The following is a 25,322-nucleotide window of genomic DNA, read 5'->3' as shown; positions in this document are numbered from 1 at the left end:
AGACGGATAGGTGATCCGGCGATGATTCGTTCTCAACTCAACGATTTATAATTTTTAAAATGTAATATTAGGATGACAAAATGATTAACGCTTAGCCCAGTCTCAAGAACGACATTTCTGACAGAAACAATGCCAATGTCTTTGCGACATCCCGAATGGTGGAATGTTTATGGTAAACACTTTTAAGTAGGTATCAAAATGCTAACACTTATTTCCCACCCCGACTCATAGACTTCTTCTTGCGCATAACTCTTGTTCGAGCAATCAACCTGTGCTTCATCTCGGCGTCTGTCTCGGGTTTTCGGCCGCCATCTTGCTCTGGTTGCTTCCTGGGCGCATCCCTTCCAGGCTTTCCAAACTTGCCAGGCTTTCCACCCCTATCACCCCTATCATCTTTGCGTCCACGCTTCTTGTTATCCTTTGTATGCTGAGCAAGAGTCTTCAGCTGGGCCTCAGTCTTGCCACCCTTGTTGTGCTCTGGGTTCAGTTGTCGAGACCTCTCCTCGTTGGCACGTCGTCGCTGAATAACCTGGGCGTTCTCAATGGCGAACTCGACGACTAGCCTCTGCTTCTTGCCCACTTCGTTCTCGAGCTGAAGACCGTTGAGATATCGAAGTCCCATCAACGCCCAATGGTGCGAAGTGTATTCGATGAAACCATAGCCACGACTCTTACCACCATCCTTCTCCTGCATCTTCTGTCCCTGTCCACTCTCAAACACAATCTTCGCCTGGCGAATGATACCCTTGCCCTTGGCCTTGCGTTCGTGTTCTTTCTCCTTGGCATCCTTTCCGTCTCGGGCGTTCTCTTCCTTTGAAAGGGGTTGTCGAAGTCCAGCCTTAACATCTCTGGCGAACCCAACAACAGCCTTTCGCGCAAGCTCCTTGAGATCCTTCGAATCCATGTTGCGGGGAATGTTACGCAGGGCCAGTCGAGTCAAGCTCAGGTGAAGACTGGGGTTGCCCTGTACAAGCTTCCTACGTTGAGCAGCACTGGCCTGTCGCATACGATGCTCCGGCTCTGTGAGGAGGTTAAACAGAGGCGAGTTCTTGTCGATAACACCCTCGCCTAGCAGGAAAAGCTTACGCTTGTCCTTTTCGTTGCGCTTGGCAAGAGAGTTTTCGGCAAGGCTGGTGGCCTCTTGCTTGTTGACTGCCTGTGTAACCGAGAGAAGTCGGCCATCGAGAGTGTACTTTCCATCTGGATCAGCACTCTCGTCTTGGAGGATTGATGTTTTGGCGGCGGCGACAGGTGCTTGAGTGCGGGGGGCACCCTTGATGCAGCTCTTGGCTTCATCGACGTCAACAAAACAGACGAAACCGGTGCCGGCTGGTTTTTCAGTAACTTTGTCCATGACCACTCGAGCGTAACGGATCTTGCCGAAGTGGCCAAAGAAGCTCTTGAGCTGTTCGTCTGTAGTCGTGAATGGTAGGTTGCGAACGAAGACAGTTGATGAGTTGTCTGTCATCAGCTTTTTAGGTTGTAAAGCTTCGACCTCCTTTTCGATCTCGTCATCCTTTTCATCATCATCCTCGTCGTCCTCGTCCTCATCGTCCTCATCTTCGAGATTCTCCATGTGGTTCTTGAAGAAGTTCTTCAGATCGGCGTCCAATTGGTCGTCCCGGTTGACCTCGGCGCCACCCTCTACATCGTCACTCTTGTCATCTTCGTCGTCCTCGTCATCACTCCCTTCTGAGGATGTTTGATCATCGTCATCTTCTTCAACCTGTTGTTTCTTGTTTCCTTTCTTCTGTTTCTTCTCTTCCTCCTCGGGTTCTTGCTGTTTATCCCAGGTTTCCTTGTCGACAGCCCAATCAACTGCAAGAGTTCTGCCGTCGATCTCTTTGCCATTGATAGCTTCCAATGCGCGCTCTGCGTTCGGCCTTCCCCTGAGGGTAACAAATCCGAATCCCTTGAGCTTGCCCTTTGATTGAGGCAGATCGGCAAACTTAACCTTTCCGAAGCTTCGGAAGAGGTGCTCCAGCTGTTCCGCTTTCTTGATACTCCAAGGCAGATTTCGAATAATCAGTTTGTTGGGCTTTTGAATCTCCTCCTTGCGAAGCTTGTGAGCAGGCAGTTCGCCAGTAGTGTTGTTTCTTTGTCTTGGCTCGGCAACATCGATACGGATGCGACGACCGTTCCAATCTTGCTTATCCAGAGCCTTCTTGGCCTCGACAGCATCTTCGGCGTCGGCCAGGGTCACGAAACCGTAACCTCTCGATTCCTTGGTCTTTTGGTCAACAACGACAGTGGCGTGCTTGACTGGGTAATGTTGAGAGAAGAAATCGGTAAGGCTTTCGCTCGTGGCACCGGGGGGAAGCGAGCGAACGAAGAGCGATCGACGGTCCTCAGTTCGAGGTCTCTTCTTGGACTTCACGTCGCCATTGTCACGATCTTCGAAGGAAGCAGGGTCGATATCCTCAGTAGCGTGAGGACGCTTTCGATCATTAGTTGTTGCGCCCATCTTGTCGTGCAAATGTGCAAAAATTGAAAATGCTCGGTAGTAGAGAATATGGCTGCTGTACTTTGCGACCAAAGGAAAAAAAAATTAGATAAGGAAAGCGCTTATCGATTAGCTTTTACTAGGATAGGTTTGTCCATAGTACCTACGGAGACCTGTAATAGTATATCCAGGCTCCGTCTTCTTGTATCTATGCTATAGCGATGTCAATCAAAATGTAAAATATTTGATGCATCACACGCTTTTCTCTCCTCACTCATCTGACTCATCTGTTAGTGCTCAGAATTTTAGATTGAATATTTTATTTTTCATGTATTGCACATACAGACTGATGACCTCTGACCATTGACTGATCAGGTGGGCCTGTTTTTGTTCTCACCAAACGCCACATCAGCCCCTCAGTCCCTCAAATGAACTAAGCCGTAAAGGGAATATTTTGTAAACAAACAATGCGAACCTCGATTGGGTTCTATCAACACTGCTTCCTTTATGAGTCAATGGACTAAAACAACACAACAAAATGCCAGCAAGAACTACCGCCCGTTCATCAAGAACTTCGGTCGCGAGGTCCTCTGTGGCTTCTCGCGCCTCATCAGTCCCTGATGTAGTAGACACCCCCGATAATGCGTTACGAACCAAAGTCTGTGCCATCTTCCGTGATGCACAAAGAACTACAGCGACGCACCGAAAGCTCGTCGTGAACCTGCGAAAGATCCAAGAGTCATGCGCTTACGAACCTACAAACCCTGACCAATCTCAGCTTGATGAATTTGACGAAGATGCATTTAACCGCGAATTTATACGCTGTGTTGGCAAAATCATGCCCATCAAGAAATCGGAAAGTGTTGGAGAGAAGTCGATTCGGTTTACCGGATTGTTCTTGCAGCATGCGAGTGCCAAGGATAACGAGCTACTGGGAGATATCGACGAAGATGCGAGCGTCATGCCCGAGACTCCCAGCACACGTCTGGTCGCCCAACTTCTCGAGGCAATTCTCCCTCTCCTGACCGCCAAAGACAAGGTCGTCCGGTTCCGATCAACTCAGCTCATCTCACACATCATCAACTCACTTGATGCGATAGATGACGATCTCTTTCAGAAACTTCGTCATGGACTACTTAAGAGGATCCGCGACAAGGAGGCCATGGTTCGCTCTCAAGCGGTGTTGGGTCTTGGCCGCCTTGCAGGAAACCAGACCGAGGGCTGCACCAACTCGGATGATAGTGACGACGACGATACCGGGCTGCTCGAAAAGCTTCTAGAAGTTCTCCAACACGACCCGAATGCTGATGTGCGAAGATCACTTCTCGTCAACCTCCCCATCCTGCCAGAAACGTTGTCAGTTCTGCTCGAGCGTGCACGAGATCAGGATGCAGCGACCCGAAGAGCTGTTTATTCACGACTACTCCCTGCTCTGGGGGACTTCCGTCACTTGTCCGTTAAGATGCGAGAGAAGCTTTTACGGTGGGGTATCCGCGACAGAGACGAGAATGTTCGAAAAGCCGCAAGCCGTCTGTTCCGTGAGCGATGGATTGAAGATTGCGCAGGCGCACCGCCCCAAGAAGACGGAGCGGCTGCGGAGCCAGCACCTCCCAACTTTGACGGCCTTTGCGAGCTGTTGGAGCGAATTGACGTGGTCAACACTGGAGTCGAAAATGGCGTTGCTTTGGAAGCGATGAAAGGCTTCTGGGAAGGACGCCCGGATTATCGCGAAACAGTTGAGTTCGACGATAACTTTTGGGAAACTTTGTCTGCCGAGTCCGTCTTCATGGCAAGGAGCTTCAACGAATTTTGTCGAATGGAGGGCGATGGCAAATACCTGAATTTGCTGGAGGAAAAGCTGCCCGAGGTTACCAAGCTCGCTTTCTTTTTGGAACGGTATCTTCATGTTTTGGTTGCTGCTGTTAAGAGAGTAGCAGAGGCGGACGAGGATGATGAGGAAGAGGATACAGTGGAGCAGGAGTTTATCGTTGAGCAGATGCTCCAAATCGCACTGACTCTCGATTACTCTGACGAGGTTGGGCGACGCAAGATGTTCACCCTGCTCCGGCAAGCCATTTCGATTCCTGATTTGCCGGACGAAGTTACAAAGCTGGCTGTCGAGGTGCTCCAGGGCATTTGTTCCCCAGATGCTGCTGGAGAGAGAGAGTTCATCAGCATTGTTCTCGAATCTGTAGCTGACGTTCACGACACAATTGTGGATGACCCTCCGCCAGATGATGCCGAAGATAGCTTCCATTCTGCTCGATCAGAGGTCAGTGGCCCAAGCACGCCTACTAAGAGCAGGCGAGGAGGTAGCCCTGAAATCAGCGAAGAAGAAGCGCAAGAAAAGGCTGTGAGAGAGATTGTCGTTAACATGAAATGCTTGCATATCGTGCAGTGTATGCTTACTCATGTCTCGAGCAATCTTCAAGACAACACTGACTTGGTTGCAATGCTCAACAATCTTGTCGTACCAGCAGTTCGCAGTCATGAGGCACCCGTTCGTGAGCGAGGTCTGGTGTGTCTTGGTCTCTGTGCTCTCCTGGATCGCTCACTTGCCGATGAGAATTTGACCTTGTTTATGCACTTCTTCAGCAAAGGCCACACAGCGCTTCAGATCACGGCTCTACATATCCTAACAGACATTCTCAATGTTCATGGTGCTCAGCTCCTGTCTTCTACGCCTGGACTACTCAAGGTTTATGTAAAGGCAGTCAAGGGTGGCAACAAAGCACCTGAAGTCCAAGCAGCCGCCACCGTTGCTGCCTCAAAACTTTTGCTTGGGCGCATTGTTAGTGAAGATGAGGCATGCCAAGACTTGCTGAAGTCACTCGTAATCGCTTACTTTGACCCTTCGTCTTCGCACAACCAGACCGTTCGCCAAGCGTTGAACTATTTCTTGCCTGTCTTCTGCTTCTCTCGAGCGGAAAACCAGGACCTTATGCGATCCATTGCCCTTGACGCGATTCACAATCTCTTCAATGTCCGTGAAAGCCTGGAGGACGACGATATGGATGTCGACGAGGACATGGTCAGCATGACTACGATAGGAGCTTGCTTGGTGGACTGGACAGATCCCCGAAAGTGCTACAGTCCTACAGACCTGTTAGACACTGATAAGAAGGTGGTGAACGGTGATGTCCATCTGGACTTTGCTATGGATATCCTGGAGAAGTTGCAGGGCAACACTGCAAGTAAGTTAAAAAAGAAAATAACCAAGAAAAAACACATACTAATACACTTTTAGGAGAGGAAAAGAAGATTCTCGCTTCGCTTCTTGGAAAGCTTCACGTTTCACCTGGATCGAGCAAGGAGAAGCTCCGTGAAGCTTACCAAGAGGTCAGCATTGCTGTTGAAGAAGGCCTACTGTCTGATGCTACCAGCCGCAACCAGCTGTACAAGATCCACGTCAGTCTAGGCAAGATCGTCAATACTCTTGATGAACAACAACAGCCGACCTACCGACGTGCCAGCAGAAGTACGTCGATACTCACAGACCGACAGTCAACTGAAGGGGATACCTCCATTGTAGATGAGCCAAGTATTAAGGAGGAAGACGAAGACAGCGACGGTACGGTGGTTCCCAAAGAAGATAGAGAATCGCTCGTCGACAGTCTCTTGTCGGAAGGCGATGATGTGGAGATGACAGATGTCTGAGGAAACAAAGACTTGATGAAGTAACGACTTGGGATTTGGATGAATTGATCATGCATGAGATGAGGCAGATACCTGGCGGTTTGGAACCCGGTTAGATTTTTGGGATTGGGCGATGTGTCTGATTTATGTTGCTTGTAATTGTAGTCTCATTGGCAGCTTGTTACAGCCTATGAGCTTTTGTTTGTATCTATCTCAAATATTCATACATGAAGATACCCATCATTTGTTTTTCATTTGCACTAGTTGCGTGATCCCAGCCAGAAAAGTAGACCCCCGAAGCCAACATTGATCAGCAAATGTTGACCCAAGCTCCAGGCCATACAGTACAGATACTTGGGTGAGAAGACAGTCCAAATGAAGAGATGCGTTCTCAACGAAGTGCAAGCTGCCATAACCAACGCAACTGTCGCAGAAACGAATAGGGTCTGCAAAGTAATGTATTGCCAGAATGCATTGCGCTGACCCTCATGATATTTGCGGAGTAGAAGGAGATTAGCAGCAGAAGTCCAGAAGATGGGCCCGGCCCAGTTGCTTGCGAGGGTGAGAAACCCAACAGCAAAGAAGTTGAAACCACTGATGCCATTGTACGCGCTTGAAAGGTCGACAGAGCTGATAGCGTTGGAGCCACCAAAGGCGAAAAAAGTTGTGTATTGGAGGAGAATAGCGGTAATAGTAATTCCAGTCACAGAGAGGTCGGTGGCTTGGAGTGCATGGAAGAGAATGTCAGACAGGAAGAAGAGGGGAATGTTTGTAGCACGGGATTGGGTTATGCCAAAAATTGTGTAGAGGTGGTGGAAGAGGTATGCTGTCGTGAAGTCAGTAACTGTCGAGAGACCAAAGGTTGTGGGCAGCGAGTTGTTACCTGATTGCAATTGCCCGTTTCTACCACCAGTGAAGGATCGGTAGATACCATATCCAAACAGAATACCGAGGAGGATGAAGGCGGTTCTAGCTCTCCAAAGCAGTGACTGACCCACGAGTAAATCGTTCAAGCTTTTGGCGAAGCCAACAACAAGTTCAGGTGCATCTTCGTTGGTGAAGTCGAGTTTGAAGCTGTAAGCAGACATGAGCAGAACCGACGTGATGCTCGTGCTGACAAGAGAAGGGAGACTCTTCAGGCGGGCGAGCAGCCGGAATGACATGATCATATATCCTAAAGTGATAATGACCCATAGAAGCTGCGGATGCGTGACAACGAAACTTTTGACGATATCTGGATCTCCTGCGAATTTCTGACCGGTTTGGTTCCAACCTCTGGTGATTCTCAACGCTACAAGGGCAACGAATACCCAAGCAACTTCTTCCATACTATTTTTTCTGTCGCTCAGTTAGTACCTTGAAGGATCCTAAATGTTGTGTTTAACAAGTACATACCTTCGAACATGCAGCACACCCTGTATCACAAGCCAGGTGCTCGAAGACCAATACCAGAAGTGCTGTTCCTCCTCGACATAACTGCTTGCGTACATCATGGCACCATAAACTAGTGCTAAGAGGCTGAAGGGAAGAATCTGCCCATCGTGGTGAGTCTTGAGACTAACAAGCACCATTGCACTTGTGACAGCTGCAATGGCAGCAATTGCTTGGCCGATGTAAAGCTTGGGCATATCATAATTGGAAGCCATACTACTCATCAGATCTTGTGCCCGTCGAAGCCATTGAGACATGTCGCCAAGCCATTTCTTATCCAGGCTATTACGGGCTGCGAGGACGTAAGCCTCTCCGTTTAGTTTCCGCCATTGGCAAGCCAACTCGTTAATTTCCGTCTGTTCCAGAGCACACGGATCAATGCTGCTCTCTGAATCAAAGAGCTCACTTCCAAACGCAGCGGTGACAATGTTGAGGATTTGGCGAGCATTTCGGACCAGGATCTGAATCTGATCACTAGTCGTGTGCCAGAAGGGGAGGAAGTCTGGAATGAAAGCTCCTAGATTATTCTTGGAGACTGGGAAGCCTAGCAAAGCAGCAATAGTTGGTGCCAGATCGGATTGCTCTACCATAGAGTAAAAGTCAAATTCATCCTTGGGCTGAGCTGGCGCGGAGAGTTTCGAAGAGATTGACTTGAGTTTCGGGGACATGAAAACCAGAGCAGGCGATGTTTCGCCAGGTGAAGAAGCACCATGGTTTCCAGCATCATTCATACCGTGGTCGCCACATAGAACGAGCAGCGTTGAGTCCAGATGAGGCTTGGTCTTCATAGCTTCAAAGAGAGTCTGGACAACACTGTCCATCTCTTCTTGCTTGGGAACCATGTTGGGACTTGAATCATGTTAGCTCACTCATAATAAAGGCCACTTCAGGGCGAACAAGCCTTTTGGGTCCAGCTTTGTGTCCAATGTGATCTAGACCGAGGTAGTGGAGGACCATGAGTCCCCAGTCGTTATTTTCCAGCTCAGGAGCAATGTTTCTGGTGACATTGTTGTCCACCTCAGTAAAGTCCTTTATCATGTGTCAGTGGCAATCCTTGTGAGGGTCACATAAGAAACATACCGCTACAAAGAAACTTGTAGTTCCATCTTCACGGTCAAAAGTGTTTGGAAACAGCTTCAACCAAGTGTCATCTCCGTACATGAGGAGCTTGCCCATATCATGAGCCTTGATCTGAGCTAACCAAGTGTCCTGAGAAGCCAGGGTTGATGAAGTATCCCCTTCATCGAAATTCAGGATCAGATCAACAAAAGAGGGGATGGAGCCAGTTGTCATGGACTTGATTCTGGGCATAGTGACAGTGGGCGAGCGAGCATTGGCAGTAAAAGGCATTGCGCTGCCATCTCGGATGAGGCTGGGATCCTGTCAGCTGAAAATATGGTGAGAGAAAGATTGAACATGTTTGAGTACCTTTGCACATAACTGAATCCCGAGGTGTCCGAATATACAAAGTCACTATTTTAAAGAGTCAATTGATTGTTAAAGGTGAAACAGGGGTGTCATCAAAATTGTACCTTCTCAGAGCATCAACAACCATAAATATTAAACGATCGAACGGCGCATTTGGAGGCGATCCAAAGTCAAGAGATTCAAACTCAGCCAGACCTGGCAGAAATGGTTTATAAGGAAAGAAGCCCAATGCGAATACAACAATTGAGACCGGGATTAGAAGATTGGCTGCGACCAGCAGGAGTGTGCGCAGTAGCGAGCCATTATGAGAGGGTACCATTATAAGAGACAATTAAAGGAGTGACTAAGACGGGCACAGAAGTGAAATAAATGGTTACGAAGAATAAAGATTGTCAAGATTGCGCCATCTGTGACAATTGAAATGTGTCAGCCTCAGAAGGGATGGATGGAATAGATGGACGTGTCGAGATGAGATGAGGGCGCGGTATCCATGTTAAAGTAGGGTAGCCTTGCCAAGACAAACTACAAAGGTGGTATTCTACGATTGGTTCAAATCACGACATGAGCCACACAAGGCTGAGAGCTAAATCTTTTCGGGTATTACAGATTCATTGAGATTGACTTAAGATTTTGCTGCTAAACGCCGGTACAGTGAAAAGAGAAAACAGAACCTGGTAAACGAAATGATCCATTTTAAGCACTCTTCTTCTTGCCCTTTCCCTTTGATCGACTGCTGTAAGACTTGAAGACAATCTTGGAAGCTTGTTGCCTGCGCTTATCGGGGCGCTTCTTCTCAATACGCCCACTTGAAGGCTTCTTGACAGAGTCCACATCCATTGCTGAATATTATGTTAGTGACTGAACAAGACGAGGGAAAACGTTTTAATAAAACTCACTAGTCTCATCTTGAGCCTCCTCGTTGGATTCGTTGGTCTCATCTTCTTGGGCTGCAGAAAAAATGTCAGCATAAATTTTGTCAAGGTGATACAAGCTCACACTCACTGTTCATGTTCACATCTGAAGACTCGGGCTTGGGCTGCTTGGCCACCTCAAGGAGTTTGGCAGAGAGGCGCTCATTTCGGGCAGCCTCCGCAGGTCCAAAGACGTTCTTGACAAGGCGCCTGTTGTTGGCCTTTCTGGTGCTTGCTCGTGCGCTCTTGGCCATTTTGATGATATGGTTGGATTCGAGATGGTAGAGAAAAAAGTTGTTATCAGTCTTTGCTGCTAAGAAAAAAAGTTGGGACCTACGGTCTAGACAGAGGGGCACGCTACAGATTGGAGGTTGTGGCGGGCTGTGGCTGAAGCACGGTCCCTGAGACATGCTGATCTAGAAAACCCCTTGCGCTGCCAGCTAACACCGCCTTCTGTTTACAGTTCCACTGCACAACCAGGCAAACATGACATAGATAGCGTGAGAAGGCGACAACGGCGACAAACTCAAAAGCACGCGTGGTGCTTGATAAATTCGAGTATTCTCGTTCTCGGGTCCCAAGGTGCGACCGTGGGTTATTTATTGTGCACTAGCGCCTAGGCTTTCCCACTTCTGTGACAGCTTATATATCTTGCCTCCTGTTCTTCACTCAACCAACACTCGCTCGCTCACGGTACCTCTTTCCGATACAGGCTGTAACAGCCTGCGCATCTGCCTTGGATGCGGTTGCCAACTGCGACCACCACAACCATTTTTCAGGCTCCAAATTGGCAGGAGCTCCTTCACTTTTACCCACATCAACTCCTTCTCGACACTGATACCGATAGCGACCGATAAACAGCACGTGGTACCCTCAATATGGCATCCTCAGGACTAGGCTCGATCTCGCACCCAGCCTCTTCACACGCTGGTGGAACTCTGCGGCAAGAAGCTGGCGCGCTCGCACGGCAGGTTAATCGCCTACTGAATCGCCAGCTTTCGTCTGTATGCCAGGTCAACGGCGTTAAGAGCACTGGAATCAAGGCGGAACTACAGGGCCGCATACATAATCGTAAGTCGGGATCAATTCACATACAGCTTCGGTCTCCCTAGATGCTTCACTGAGAAAGCGATACACCCATACGCTCGCGCACTTCGACTTTGAATCACAATCCCAAACTACTCAAAACCGCGACAAAATGGCTAATTTGTCACGTTATTTAGTCATCCAAGAGGCCGTCAACGCCAACGACCCTCTTCGTCTTCACCAAATTCGCCAGAGCGTGCACAATACTATCTCGAATTCGCTTGCCAGCTCTTCGCCTTCTCGAACGACTCTCGCGCACTCACATAGTCATGCTCCCTCTGCGGCATTCGGATTGTCCACCATGTCATTCCCCAATACCCACAATAGCCTGTCTAATGGTCAGCGCTTTGGCGGATCGCAAGCAATGACAGTCGCCTTCAAGTCGAGCCCGTTTTACCAGATCGAGGCGACTGTTGGTGACGTGAAGGTTTGCGATGGTAAGTCATGCGCATTCTTTTGCGATAGGAGCGCATACTGACATTATCAAGTCATGTCGCAGCACCGTAACACGGTACCATACACCATCAGAGTCGAGGACCATCCTTATCTACAGAAGTGTGTCGAGAATCCTTCGTACCGAGTGATGATCTTTTGCGCCGGAGAGTGCTTAGGGACGCAAGAAGTCGCATTCCCCCATCAGTCGGAGCTCAAGGTTAATGGTGGTGAGATCAAAGCCAATTTGCGCGGCTTGAAGAACAAACCTGGTTCTACTAGACCGGTTGACATCACTAAAGCGCTCAGGCTCCGTCCAAAATACACCAACAACGTTGAATTTACATATGCGTTGACGTCCAAGGTAGGTCCCAGTCAAGTCATGATTTCACATTTCAGTTCTAATAATGTGCAGAAATTCTACCTCGTAGTCAACATCTGCAAGATCACTTCTGTTGAAGAGCTTGCAGGGCGCATAGCTGCTGGCAAGAAAATATCGATCGAGTCTGTGAAGCAAGAACGTGAGTACTGGCAATTCAATGGTTGGGAACAACTCTGACAAGCGAGCCATAGTCAATGCCAAAGCACAGGATCCCGATGTGGTGGCAACTTCCCAAGTTCTATCTCTCAAATGTCCATTGTCGTACATGCGCTTAATGCTTCCGTGTCGTGGCTTTACTTGCACACATCTACAATGCTTTGATGCTACGTCGTATCTTCAACTGCAAGAGCAGGGCCCGCAATGGCAGTGCCCCATCTGCTATAAATCTGCGACTTTTGATCAGTTGGCTGTTGATTGGTAAGTCGTTTGTTAGCAGCTGCTACACAGTGTTTTACTGACCGCAGAAACAGCTATGTGAAGGACATCCTTGCAAAGACATCCAAGAGCCAAGAAACTGTAATAATCGAGCCCAACGGCGACTGGCATACCAAGAGTTCTGAAGACAGTAGTCAGGGGCAGACTAACGGCAACTCTTCGCATCAAGGTACTTACGATGATGATGATGATGACGACGATGACCTGGTAATATCAGAAGTTAACCCCATCGGCCATCGTCGGGTGGAAACACCCAAGAATGGCACCCCGAGTGTCAATACACCTGGGACTACAGGTCGGGACACTTCATCTGCCGGTCCTCGAGGAATGGGATCTATCAGTGGCAAACGGCCAGCGGCCGCTATCATCGACCTGACCCTCTCGGATGATGATGACGACGACCCAGCTCCTCCCACCAAGAGGCAGAACACTTCGACGAATGGATATTCGGGATCGAACGGTCTATCTGGTTCCTCTCCAATATCCCCTAACGGTCTTGGGTATCTATAGGATAATGCTCGTCCCAGAGGAAAGAAAAGAAGTAAGGGTCGGAGGTCCAAGACTTCTTAGGGTTTATTTCAGCAGTTAATTGTCTCTGGGGGCAGTCTATCTAACTGCTTGGTTAGCAATCCCGGTGTTGGTTGGTGATTTTTACTTCAGCATGATCTGATCTGGCGTTGGAGGAGACGGAAAAAGATTCCCCTGTCACCAAAGACGAGGTGACTCATTATACCGGCATTGCAATTACGTTTATTTTCGCGAGGTGCAAGGGAGTAATCATGCGATAGGGGGTTGAATCGTTAACGACCGAATCCCATTTTTGCAAAGTGTTGGGGACTGAGGGACAGGCTTCGCTTTTTTCCATGGGGTAACAAATGGAAATGTATGATATGTATATATATGATATCTACCTTAATCAACGAGGTGCCCTGAAACTACAGTATAACTACAGTATAACCTCTGTATTATTGTGCGTGGATCGTCTGCAGAAGATAGAGTTAGGAATCTGCAAAGTAAGATACATATTATTCGGGTATCGGTCCCAGTAAAACTCTCTACAGAGTCTGTTGATGTTCTGCTTCTAGTTGAAACCGGTCAGAAACTTGTAGAAACGTGCGCAAGCTTTGTAACTTACTTCAATTGGTTCACCTGTGAGAGGAATCAGCTCTATTAAGAGGCAGAATGTTGGTGGTGAACTACCTACCTAACTAAAGTTTACGCTCTTATGCTTCAAGGCCAATTCTTCTAATTCCCTGGGCTGAGGCAAGCCCCGCGTTTGGAGGGGCCGAGGGGGACCATTTAGCCAGTAAGCCTTATCGGTGCTGGCTTATCAGAACGTGCTTTTGATGACTCAGCTCTCCCATAGCTCAGTCCGGGGAGCAGTGAGCTTTAGCATCACGTATACATTCCTTGAAGCACGACGACACCGACATCCCACATTAGAACATTCGACGACTTGCGCATTCCTCCAATAGGGACCAAATAATTCCTATTTACTTATGCTTAGGTACTCGCTGAAAATTAACTCAATACCCTGACCGAACCGCCCATCATGTCTTTTGAACCCGTCATGCCTCCTTTCAACTCGAGCGATCCATCCGCCAACTTTCTCAGCTCCTCCTGCCTAGACTTCCTACTCATTGAGCTTGTGCCGTTGGCTTACCGAGTCACTCATGATCGAGACTCCATAACCTCGGAACAAAACAACACAACTGCAGATGCTGCATCGACAAGCCATGCGGTCAGCTCCAGCGCTGCTGGAATGATGGCCGGTGCTGCGACAAGAAAGGATGAAGAAGAGGATCTCGATGCGGTACATTATCGCCTAGAGATGCTAGGTTACCGAGTTGGTCAGGGTCTGGTAGAAAGGTGCGCATCCATTCTCAACGTCTTTGCCATCATGACTTACAAAAGATAGGTTCTCAAGGGACCGACCGCGGTTCAACGACACACTCGATGTCATCAAATTTCTTTGCAAAGATCTATGGACTCTCGTTTTCGGCAAGAACATCGACAACCTCAAGACAAATCACAGGGTAAGGGCTGCAACATGGAGATTATACGGAGCATCACACTAACGTGGGATCAGGGAGTATACGTGTTAACAGACAACGTCTTCCGGCCATTTTCACGTATGAGTACAGAAGCTGGCGGTCAAGCCATTGTCCGCGCTCAACCGGTATGCTCTAAAACACTCCGACTTGCTCACATGCAATATCTGTTGTACTGACTATATACGTTGTAGTTCCTGTGGTTTCCATGTGGCATCGTAAGGGGAGCTTTGGCTGCTCTTGGAATCAACACAAGCGTACAGGCCGAGATTAACGAGTTGCCGGGAGCCGTGTTTCAAATTAAAACCATACCAAATAAGCCCTAGGAGAGCTATCTGTTTAGCTATAATATCATGATACCCTTCTTCTTCTTTTTCAATCCGGGGCACACACAAACACGTCAACTTCCGACTATCGAGCGTCATAAACATATAAGATTTGAATATCGCCGTGGCTTAGATCAGCCCTTGACCAAAACTCCAACTATACCTACAACAGTTCCTCATATTCAGTGCCAGAACCACAAAAACATCTATCGTAAATAATCGCCCGGGACATTTCACAGCCTGCGCAAAGTCATACCATCAGCAATCGCGTTCATAACTCATATTACTATGTCTATTGCCATAGCTATGGACATCCTGGAGTGTCCTTGCCTCCTTCGGGAAGCCTCTTACTGGGTATTAAAAGATATCAAATAGGGGATATTCACTTTTGGGGAGGGTTGTGGACAAAGCTGACACCCTTGCTGATGTTGCCCTTGAGACCCTCGGTGGCCTTGGCTAGCAGAGCCTTCTCCTTCTCGGTAATACCCTCGAAGGGGTTGGTGGCCTTCTCAGCACCGTTGGGCTATGAATGTCAGCAAAATTTACGCGGCTGAAAATAAAGAACAGATAACTTACACCAAGCTCAATGGGAACAGAGAAGAAGTCGCAGCCAGTGTCCTTGGCGATAGCCTCACCTCCAGGGACACCGGGAAGGTAGACGTAGCTGGGCTCAACAAGGCCCTTCTCACCCTTGACGGCACGGAGAACCTTCTCGGCAAATCTGTACTATGTCAATTATTTGCGAGATATTTCAAGATGTAGGGGCAACGTACCGGAAACCAGCATAGGCCATGGACAGTGTGGCGGAACCAGCACCATCCTTGGCCTTGACAACCTCGTCACCGCCGAACTGAATGCGGTTCACGAGAGCATCATACTTGTCGTCGGGGATCTGAACTGAAGGCGAGGCCTTGCTGAAGAGGGGGACGATGGTCTCGCCAGAGTGACCACCAATGACGGGGATGGTCAGCTCCTGGGGGTTAGCGTTGCCAGTGATCTCAGCAACGAAGGTCTCGGCACGGACGATGTCGAGGGTGGTGACACCAAAGAGACGCTGAGGGTTGAAGACACCCTTGGCCTTGAGGACCTCGGCAGAGATGGGAACAGTCGAGTTGACTGGGTTGGAGATGACAAGAATGAAAGCCTTGGGGGCGACCTCAGCAGCGACCTCGATGAGACCCTTGACAATACCAGCATTAATATTGAAGAGATCATCACGGGTCATTCCAGGCTTGCCTGTGCGGGGGAAGTGGTCAGTCGAGTCTAAAACTGGGGGAGGGGTTCCGGGGTCGGACACGCGGGGTCCAACGCCGGATGTCCGGGGTAAGAGCTTCACGTACGGGGAATGCCAGCGGGGATGACAATAATGTCAGCGTCCTTGAAGGCAGCCTTAGCGCCATCGTTGGCGGGAAGGTAGCCAGTGGTCTTCTGTAAAGGGTGTGAGCAAGTAGTGCGCCTCGGTGGAAAGGAATTATGCGTATTCGACTGGGAAAGTCCGGGGTCGACTTACGGCGCGAGAAGAGATGTGAGAGAGATCGGTAGCGACACCGGGGGTGTTGACGACATCGTACAGGGCGAGCTCGTCAATGTGAGGAGAGGTCTTGAGGAGGAGAGAGAGGGGCTGTAATCGATCAACGTTAGCTTGCGCAATTCCTGGTTTTGAGAGAGCGAGAGGTACATACCTGGCCAATGCCACCAGAGGCGCCAGCAACAACTAGAAAACATGTCAACCTCGGCACTTGAGGACAACGGAGTGCGCAAACACGATGATATCGAAGTGAAGCGAAGCGGGGTGAGTGAGACTGTATTTGTACGTACCAGCCTTGACCATCTTGACGGAATGTGTAAGTGGATATATAGTGTAGAGAGAGAAGGAAGTTGACTCGAAGAATACGAGACAAGAGATGCGAGTAAAGGAAGAAGAGATTGTTGGGATGGAAGAGTGAGAAGAACAGAAACTGAGTTCAGAGGAGGGAGGAGGGTTCAAATATGTAGGCCCAGGTTGTAGGAAGAAAAGTCTAGGTTGAGCTCGAGGATGCGGAGAGTAACCTTAGTACGGTAGGAGGAGGTAGGTACATGGCAACCACCAGGGCGATACCTGGGTCACCATAAAGGTACCCTCTTGAAACAAGCGTCAGGTTTCTCACTGGATCCCTTACAAAGAATGTTTTCTATTACTAGCTGAATTATGCAATTCAGGTCCTGTCATGATCCGAATTGACCGGGAATTCTACTGCGGTTAATAGAGTTGGGGTATCCCGAATTTACATGTCCGAAATCATCGCAAGTCACTACACGGAAGCATGTGCGACGGACAGGCTACTACTACCTACTAACTAAATGTTGAGCGGGGAGGGGAAAGTGACACAGCAGCTCTGAAAGCTCTAGTGGGGGTTATTTTCCTTGAGGAGGGGCTCGTTGCGCTTACAAGGGTCAAAGGCTACAACAATCAACATATTCGAGAGAGGGGCATCATCCACAATCCAGAATCCACTGCCCATTGCTAGACCTATTGAACAGACGAACAGAAGGACAGGGTCATCATCATCTCGCCTCTCTTTGGTTCTGATATCACGAGTTTGGATTTTGAACCATTACGTGACTGTATGTATTCCCTCAACGCCATCCATTAGTTTGGAACTATGTATTTGATGATACATACTCATGATATCCACCATCATGGATTTCATCTCCATTCACCCTTAGCCTCCTCCCCCTCTCGTCCGCTAATTGTGATTAGTTGGGTTTAGCTGGCATTGACGATCTACGCCAGTTGTAACAGACTTGACGGGATACCTGCCGCAAGGCTTTGGGCGCATAGTTAACTCAACTAAGAATAGACACAACTACTTTCAAGGGTGTAGCTCCCTCTCGTCCGTTTAAGTACTCTCTGTGAAACTGAATCTGGTTCGCTTTTATGGAACCCAAATCCAAACCCTCAGCTCGTGGGGAAAGGGCGTACAGAATTTGGTACCCAGTAACGTTCGTTGTTCAGGAAAAACTTCCCTGACGGTAGGCGTCCCAAACCCCGAGATGAGAGCGAAACAGGTACTCCGACCCAAGTCCGAAAGGTAAACCAGATAGAAACTCAATTATTGTCCTATCAAAGCCCGGGCAAATTAATGGTCATAAACATAATATGTTGGTCATTCTATTCTGTAAACCCCACGCATTGCTCGCTTTCTCTTTGGTGCGCTTTTCTTTCCATTAATCTACTATTTCCTTAATAAGTGCCCAGCGCCATTTACTTGCGAGAACATATCTATTATTCACCACAAGGGGCACTCCATGCTCACAAAGGCCACAAACACGAGGACAACTAGGACGACTGATCCCTCTTCAAATGCCTAGAATGGAAATATCGCAATGCATCCCAGCCACTGTGGTTAATGACTGATTCACTTACTCGCTACTAGGTCACTACACACTCGCTATAATAAGCTTGACATTGCACCAAATGACCTTCAATTTTTCCCGATACACTTTCGTATTAGTACATGGATATTCCAGTATACTTCATACTAGGTCGTGGCCGGACACTGGTTGTCTAGAGCGTTCTTACTTCCGTCTGGTTTGTGCTCGGTCTGGAGATTGATCTGCGTCCAAGTCACAAACAACTTCCGAGTTGCGGCTACATGAGGACCAAGATATCCCGATACCTGTTATTTTCAATCCATTCGTTCTTTGTACTGCTCCGGACTCATCCGGGACTGTGACGTCTTCACTTTCATTCATGAGCTTCCTCGGCGATCTAGTACTTGGCATGATCCTCGGTATCCCGTGGTACCAAAGTCATGACCCGATATCTGCCGTACCGCACTTGTATATCCACACGATATCGTGAATTTGAATGTAACAACGTAAATGAATTCAAACTTGTCTGATTGGTCTTGCAGTGGTTGAATAAATGTTTCCTACGTCACTAGGCACATATTCATTCCCAATAAGCCTTGCGATTCAACAATGGCGCTGTTGGGAAGAAAATCACATACATCAAATCAACATTTTAACACAATTTGTTTGAGTTGCCAACGATATCGCCGACGGAATATTCATTCATTTTGAGCTCAATAACTCCAGCCGTGAATGACCCAGAGACCTCGGTTCATGTGCTTTGCCCATTCTGATGATCCCTTTTCTCATCAGGTGTGAGCTATGCAGCTTACCTCCCTAGCTTCATCCTATAGCCTTATTCACAACCCCCATTTCTATGTTTCCAATCGTCAAGCTTAGTTCTCCTCAGAGGCGGCGGCGGCAGCAGCAGCCTTCTTGGCCTTGTTGCCACGGAGCTTCTGCTCGGGCTCGGGCTTGACGGGCTTGTTAGACTTCTTGATGGCAGAAGCACGCTCGACAGCAGCGGAGCGGAGGTCAGGGCGGTAAGAGTTCTTGGCGACCTGGTTGGCAACGGCCTGGTAGGTCCTGGAGAGTGGAAGTCCATGGTCAGCTGAGTTCACTTGTGTGTCGAACAAGACACAATAATATCATGTTCAGTCGAATACTCACTTGCGGTTGCTCTTGGAGCCGCTGTAAGAAGTCTGGGTGAGGTTGGCAGCGGGCTTGTTGGGCTGAGCCTTCTTGGTGGTGACAACAACGGCACCCTTCTCACCAGCAGCAATACCGACGGCCTGTTGATAAATTGTTTAGCTTTCGTTCACGGATCGTCATGATTCTATCGCATTCGTCGTGGTCGTACCTTGTCGTTGACGAAGCCGGCGTGCTGTAAAGCGAGTTAGCCTATATGTTCCATGTCCTACGATTGTTGACCCCTCAAATATTGAATCGCTTCATCGGGGATCATCAACCTTGAATATAGAATCATACCTTTCGGGAGGTCTTGTTGGTCAGGTTGAGGGGGTCTCGGGAGAACTGAACACCGCCGTTCTTCTTGCTCTTGGCGGAGAAGCAGTTGTTGTCACCTGCACAGTCGCGAAAAAGCGTTTCAGTAATTGATCATCAAGTGAATATTATCAGTCCAGGCCCAGTCGCATATCAAAGTAGTCGTTGGGCTGGCCAAAAATAAATCAAAAATTCGGAGGAAACTCACGGACGATCTCCCAGATCAGGTCCGAGGAAATGTTGGAGAGCTCCTGGGCGGTAGACATTGTGATTGAGGATTTGGCGTGAAAATTGACCGGGGAGAATGAAGCTTGAGGTTGTCGTCGTCGAAATATCCAGTTTCAGTTCCAAAGACTGTTCACCAAAGCCGCCTGAATTGTGCGCGAGCAAGGTGGGTCTCTCGGCTAGCTTGCCAATAAGGGAGGGCTTAGCCATCAATCAGATGGCATAAAAGTGGTTGGTACAGACATAATTAGCGGAACATTTTGCACTATTATCTACCACTATACTGGCCCATTCATTTTTATAGCTAGACCATCTTTCTGTCAGCTTGTAGTGGGTATGGTGGGTAGAGCGGGCTGATACAGTAGGTTCCGTTCCATGCAACATGAGACTCCAGTCAGAGGCGAATAACCATAACCCCTGATGTCATGTCACTTGAATCAGTTCTACAAGTCAAGCAACTACTTTATCACATATCAATTGACTACTACATATGACATGTTGTGTGAGTAAAAGAAAAATCCACATGTTGATATAACCTCATTCAAAATCATTCATTCCCTCCATTTATCCGTGTATTCATGTGCCTGAGCCGGGCTGTGCCAAGCCAAAACGCGTCCATAGTAGAAAATGGTAGGGGGCTATTACCTATAGGGTACCCCCCTGGGACTGTACTATGTATAGACACTGTGCTAGCACTATAACTATTAAATTTATACTATATTACTTATTAGTATAGTCTTACTATTTAATATAATTTTATAATAATAATTATAAAATCTTAATAAAGTCCTAGAAAAATAACTAGTAATTAAAATATTAATAAGGTTTTATTAATTCTATATAAAAGTAATATATTAATTAGCTATTAATATTATATTTATATTAACCTAGTTAATATAATATATATTAATATATATAATAATATATAGTATAATAAAATATAATATAAATTTAAATATATAAAATAAAATACTTAATTAAAAGTAAAATATATAAATTAAATAAATTATATCTTTATAGTAAATATAAGATATATTAAGCTATAAGTTTAAACTATTATTTTAATTTAATATAATTATTAAGTCTATATATTATTAATAATCTTTAAGCTATAAAAATAAAAATAAAAATAAAAACTAATTAATTAATTAAAAATAAAAAGTAATATCTTATTATATTAAGGTATTTTATATAATAAAATAATTATAAAGTCTTTAATAAAATAGAAAATATTAATATATCTAGAGACTTAAGTTAAAAGCTTAATATAATATTAATATTACCTTAGAATTCTAATAATATTAAATAATAATTAAATATAATATAAAAAATAAATAATAAAAAGTAAAAAATAAAGAAAATAAAGAAAAATAAAAATAAATATAAGTAAATAATATAATTAATATATTAATTTAAATAAAATATAGTATAATTAATATTAATAGTATTAATAAATAAAATAAAAAGCTTAAATAGATTAATATTAAAATAATAGTATATAGTAGTATAAGCTTATCTAGCTAATAAGAAAAATAGTAATAGTAAAGATTAATTATTAAATTACTTATTAAAAGCTTTATTATAAGAATTAAATCTATAAGATTTATTAAATTAAGATAAGCCTTTTAAAGATAAAGTATTATATAATAGTAAAAAAAGAAGAATATTATTAACTTAAAAAATATAAGTAATTATTATAGAAAATTAATAGATTAAATCTAATATATTATTATAAAACCTTATTAAATATATTAAATATTAACCTAGCCTTACTTTAATATAGCTAGTATTTTAATTATTAACTTAGTAAAGGATTTTATATTAATATAATAGAACTTATTTATAAGACCTTAAGTAATAAAATTATAATATAGGTTTTTATATAAATTCTTATCTTATTTTTAATCTTTAAAGCTAAAAGTAATATTAAAGTTAAATAGACTAGAGTTATTATAAATACTATTAATATTAAGATTATACTCTATATATTAGAGATACAAAAGCTAGATAATTAAATTTAAATAAATATTTTAAATAAAGTATTAACTTTAACCTTAATTATTATTAATACTTTTAATATAATAGAAGTTTATTAGGTTATATATATAATAGAAGATCTATTTAAAGCTATTAAAATTAAAGTAGCTTATTAAGAATTCCTAGAGGTAAGTAATTAAACTAGAGGAAATAGTAGAAAAAATAGTATCTATATTAATAATAAGCCTTTTAAGCTTATTATATTTTTTAATAAGAGTATATATTTATCTCTATTAATAGATTAATTGCCTATATTAATAAATATAAAGATATAAATTTATATAAGTATAGCGCTATAGGTAATAAGACTTTATTAACTTAAACTAAGACTTAATAGTATTTAAAGTCTAAATAAAATAAGCTAAATTAGTTTAAATAGTTAGATTAATTATATAAGTATAATAGCTAATAAAATAAGAATTATATTAAATAAATAAGCTTTATATAATAAAGGCTTTAATTTTCTTTAACTCTTTAGAAATTATATTTATTAATAAATCTATTTTAAGCTTATTTATAGAAGTCTCTTAATTATTTTTAATAATTTATTAAGCTTTATTAATAATATAAATATAGTATTAAACTAAGTCTTATTTTAACTTAAGTATAGCCTTATTTTAAAGCTTAATAAGATTAAGTTAAATAGGCTTTTAAAAGGTAAATAAATCTATTACTTAAGTATTAATATTAAATATATTAAGAATTCCTTAATTAATATTAAATAAACTATTAACTAAAGTAAATAGAGAAATATTATTACTTTATAATAATATTAATTAACTATTTATAAGAATATTAAAGCTATTTACTATTTAATTTAGCTAATTAAATAGGGTTAATAGTATAATTTAAAGATCTTATTAATTAAGACTAAAGTCTTAAGTAAAACTATAATTAGAGCTATAATTAAAGTCTTAAGTAAAACTATAATTAAAGCTATAAGTAGGATTTAAGCTATAATTAGAGCTATAATTAAAGTTATAATTAAAGCTATAAGTAAGGTTTAAGCTACTTATTATAGTAAGATTAAGAGTTATTTTATAACCTTAAGAGATAAATTAAGATAATATACTATTACTATAGCTATAACCTCTATAAATACTATAACTAGTAGTATTAATTAATAGGGTCTTAAGACCCTAGGAGCCTTTATAATAAGAATACTAGCTCTTAAGAGTTTTATTTAATAGATTAATATTTATATATTTATATATACTATAGTTATTATTATTATTAAAGGATAATATTATAAAGATAAATATAAAGGGAATTTAAGAGTATAAAGGCTTATAAGATTATAAAGGCTTATAAGATTATAAGGGCTTATAAGGCTATAATAATTTCTCAGAGTTAAGATAAGAGATATTTAAGAGGAAAAAGAAAAAGATAAGAGATAAGAGGTAGAAAAATCTCTATTTATTTATATAGAAAGCTTGTTTTATATATTATAGAAATTTTCTATAATTTAATACTATTAGCTAGTTACTTAAATATCTTAAACTATTATTAATTATTACCTAGCTATTACTAGTTACTAGCTATATAAATAATTTTATTAATCTTAATAACTAGGGCTATAAGTAAAGAAATTATATAGCTTATAATTTTATTTTCTAATTTCTTAAAATTACTTATATAGATATTTATTACCTCTAAGGAATTACTCTTTTATTACTTTATACTAATATATATTATAGTTAATATATATTAAATTAACTTTAACCTTATAAAATACTTTATAAAATATTATTCTTTATTAAGCTAATTAAAATAAAAGTTAATAGCTATCTTTAATTATTATTAAGAATAATTAAATAAGGAAAAAGCTAATACTTACTTTTTTACTTTATATTTTAAACCTTTTAATAAAAATTTTAATATTTTTAATTTATTCTTAATATTTTAATATTTTTTAATAATATATATATAACTTTATAAGGTATTTATAATATTTTCTTTCTTTTTTTTATTTTAAGGTAAATATTAAACTAATTAAATAAGTAAAATAAGAGCTAAATTAATATTTAATTAAATTACTAATATACCTTTAAAGTAAAATAAAAGTAAGTATAATAAGTTATTACTTTTATAAATAGCTATATATAAATTATATAAAAAGTATTTATATATATATAATTATACTTTAATTAAACCTTTAAGTCTAGAGGGTAAATAATATAAGAATAATAAGACTACTTTAGCTAGTAATTTTAGTAATTTATATATATTAGAATTTAATAATAAGGGAGAAATTTCTAATAATAAGTCTTAAGCTATATTTAAAGACCTTAATAATAGTCTATAATAATTAGACTTATTTAATACTGCTTATAGAATATTAAATATTAACTATAAGATAATTTCTATAGGATTTAATAATATTAAGCTTTAAGCTACTATTAAGTATAATAATCTATTCTTTAAAGCTAATACTTAATTTAATAATAATATCCCTTTATTAAATAATAAAAAGAAAAAGGATTTTAATATTAAACTTATTACTAAAGATAATATACTAGCTCTTAAGATACTAAGATCTTAATATACCTCTATATAAGCTAATAAAGATAACTCTATTTTTATATAATATAAAAGGCATAAGCAGATTAAGCTATTTAACTTTAAATTTACTTTTAGACTTATAGTTTATATTATAAGTATTAATAATTATAATTATAAGATTTTATAAAAGATCTTTTAACTCTAAAGCTTAATAATATACTTATTACTTTTACTATAAGTACTTTTTACTTTAAAAACCTAGGTATAAAAGATTTTATTATTACTAGATATATAGGTTATTAATATTCTATTAAAAGTTAATAAGCTTTTTATAATATTACTTTTAGTTAAAAATAGATCTAATTATAAATTAAATATAAAAATATATTTCTTTAACCTTTTTAATATTTTTAAAATTATACTTAGCTTTTAATTTTAAGACCTTTTATACTTAAATATAGCTTACTTTATTAATAATTTAATAGAGCTATTCTATTCTAAAAGCTAAATATCTTCTTTATATATAAGCTTTAGTTATTATATTTATTTTTAAAATATTAATAATAACCTTAAAGATTTTATCTTTCTATTTAATTAAATTTATTTCTCTTATAGTAAGGCAGGTTATATATATACTATATTTAATAGTATAGATATTAATAAACTAAGTAAATAAAAGCCTATTATTAAAGACTTTTATAGTATTAAATATATTAGCTAAATTATTACTTATAGTAAATATTATTTTTTACTAGGAATATATCTTAATATTAAGATTAATAATATCTATATTATTATCTAAGAAGCTATAAAATAGAATAATAAATACTTTTAAACTCTTAATAAAAAGAATAACCTAGTTAATAAGGATAAGTTAATTCTTATTATATATAGTAAATAGTATATTAAAGAGTAAAATATTATTAATTATATATATATAATATTTAATTATATAATAAGTAAAGATTAAAAAGACCCTTTATATTATAAAGATTTAAATAGTAAAAAGACTAATATACTATTTCTTAAATTTAATAAATATTAATTAATTATTTAACTTAAGTTAAATAACTTTATTATTTATTAAGTCTATTTTAATAAAAATACTAATAAATTTAAACTATTTTACTATAAGTAAAAGCTTTAAGTTAAATTTAAACT

At 41.7% G+C, this 25,322-nt stretch overlaps 8 protein-coding genes across 8 annotated transcripts; 3 read left to right on the top strand and 5 right to left on the bottom strand.

The window, feature by feature from the left end:
- Positions 1 to 208: 208 nt before the first annotated feature.
- Positions 209 to 2,464, bottom strand: FPOAC1_002633 (uncharacterized protein; the record flags this gene model as incomplete). The annotated part of the gene is made up of 1 exon (XM_044847209.1): positions 209 to 2,464. The coding sequence occupies one exon, from the start codon at positions 2,462 to 2,464 to the stop codon at positions 209 to 211; it is 2,256 nt and encodes a 751-aa protein (XP_044713125.1).
- A 517-nt stretch (positions 2,465 to 2,981) lies between these two features.
- On the top strand, positions 2,982 to 6,100 carry FPOAC1_002632 (uncharacterized protein; the record flags this gene model as incomplete). The annotated part of the gene is made up of 2 exons (XM_044847208.1): positions 2,982 to 5,637; positions 5,691 to 6,100. 2 exons carry the CDS (start codon positions 2,982 to 2,984, stop codon positions 6,098 to 6,100), a joined length of 3,066 nt encoding a protein of 1,021 aa, XP_044713124.1.
- A 239-nt stretch (positions 6,101 to 6,339) lies between these two features.
- On the bottom strand, positions 6,340 to 8,860 carry FPOAC1_002631 (uncharacterized protein; the record flags this gene model as incomplete). The annotated part of the gene is made up of 4 exons (XM_044847207.1): positions 6,340 to 7,417; positions 7,475 to 8,336; positions 8,380 to 8,539; positions 8,591 to 8,860. The coding sequence occupies 4 exons, from the start codon at positions 8,858 to 8,860 to the stop codon at positions 6,340 to 6,342; spliced, it is 2,370 nt and encodes a 789-aa protein (XP_044713123.1).
- A 771-nt stretch (positions 8,861 to 9,631) lies between these two features.
- Positions 9,632 to 10,103, bottom strand: FPOAC1_002630 (uncharacterized protein; the record flags this gene model as incomplete). Its single annotated transcript, XM_044847206.1, has 3 exons — positions 9,632 to 9,777; positions 9,835 to 9,885; positions 9,941 to 10,103. 3 exons carry the CDS (start codon positions 10,101 to 10,103, stop codon positions 9,632 to 9,634), a joined length of 360 nt encoding a protein of 119 aa, XP_044713122.1.
- Positions 10,104 to 10,727: 624 nt separating this feature from the next.
- Positions 10,728 to 12,694, top strand: FPOAC1_002629 (uncharacterized protein; the record flags this gene model as incomplete). Its single annotated transcript, XM_044847205.1, has 6 exons — positions 10,728 to 10,920; positions 11,073 to 11,372; positions 11,424 to 11,731; positions 11,783 to 11,888; positions 11,941 to 12,166; positions 12,220 to 12,694. 6 exons carry the CDS (start codon positions 10,728 to 10,730, stop codon positions 12,692 to 12,694), a joined length of 1,608 nt encoding a protein of 535 aa, XP_044713121.1.
- Positions 12,695 to 13,736: 1,042 nt separating this feature from the next.
- Positions 13,737 to 14,561, top strand: FPOAC1_002628 (uncharacterized protein; the record flags this gene model as incomplete). Its single annotated transcript, XM_044847204.1, has 4 exons — positions 13,737 to 14,053; positions 14,103 to 14,220; positions 14,274 to 14,363; positions 14,430 to 14,561. 4 exons carry the CDS (start codon positions 13,737 to 13,739, stop codon positions 14,559 to 14,561), a joined length of 657 nt encoding a protein of 218 aa, XP_044713120.1.
- Positions 14,562 to 14,943: 382 nt separating this feature from the next.
- On the bottom strand, positions 14,944 to 16,392 carry FPOAC1_002627 (uncharacterized protein; the record flags this gene model as incomplete). Its single annotated transcript, XM_044847203.1, has 7 exons — positions 14,944 to 15,084; positions 15,138 to 15,282; positions 15,335 to 15,797; positions 15,902 to 15,989; positions 16,072 to 16,182; positions 16,244 to 16,275; positions 16,380 to 16,392. The coding sequence occupies 7 exons, from the start codon at positions 16,390 to 16,392 to the stop codon at positions 14,944 to 14,946; spliced, it is 993 nt and encodes a 330-aa protein (XP_044713119.1).
- A 2,398-nt stretch (positions 16,393 to 18,790) lies between these two features.
- On the bottom strand, positions 18,791 to 19,663 carry FPOAC1_002626 (uncharacterized protein; the record flags this gene model as incomplete). Its single annotated transcript, XM_044847202.1, has 5 exons — positions 18,791 to 18,980; positions 19,065 to 19,186; positions 19,255 to 19,278; positions 19,383 to 19,477; positions 19,606 to 19,663. The coding sequence occupies 5 exons, from the start codon at positions 19,661 to 19,663 to the stop codon at positions 18,791 to 18,793; spliced, it is 489 nt and encodes a 162-aa protein (XP_044713118.1).
- Positions 19,664 to 25,322: the final 5,659 nt, after the last annotated feature.

This window comes from Fusarium poae, chromosome 1, assembly GCF_019609905.1.
Source record: "Fusarium poae strain DAOMC 252244 chromosome 1, whole genome shotgun sequence".
In the NCBI taxonomy this organism is placed as follows: Eukaryota; Fungi; Ascomycota; class Sordariomycetes; order Hypocreales; family Nectriaceae; genus Fusarium; species Fusarium poae.
The sequence above is the reverse complement of the archived record's forward strand: the minus strand, read 5'-3'. Positions and strand labels throughout refer to the sequence as shown.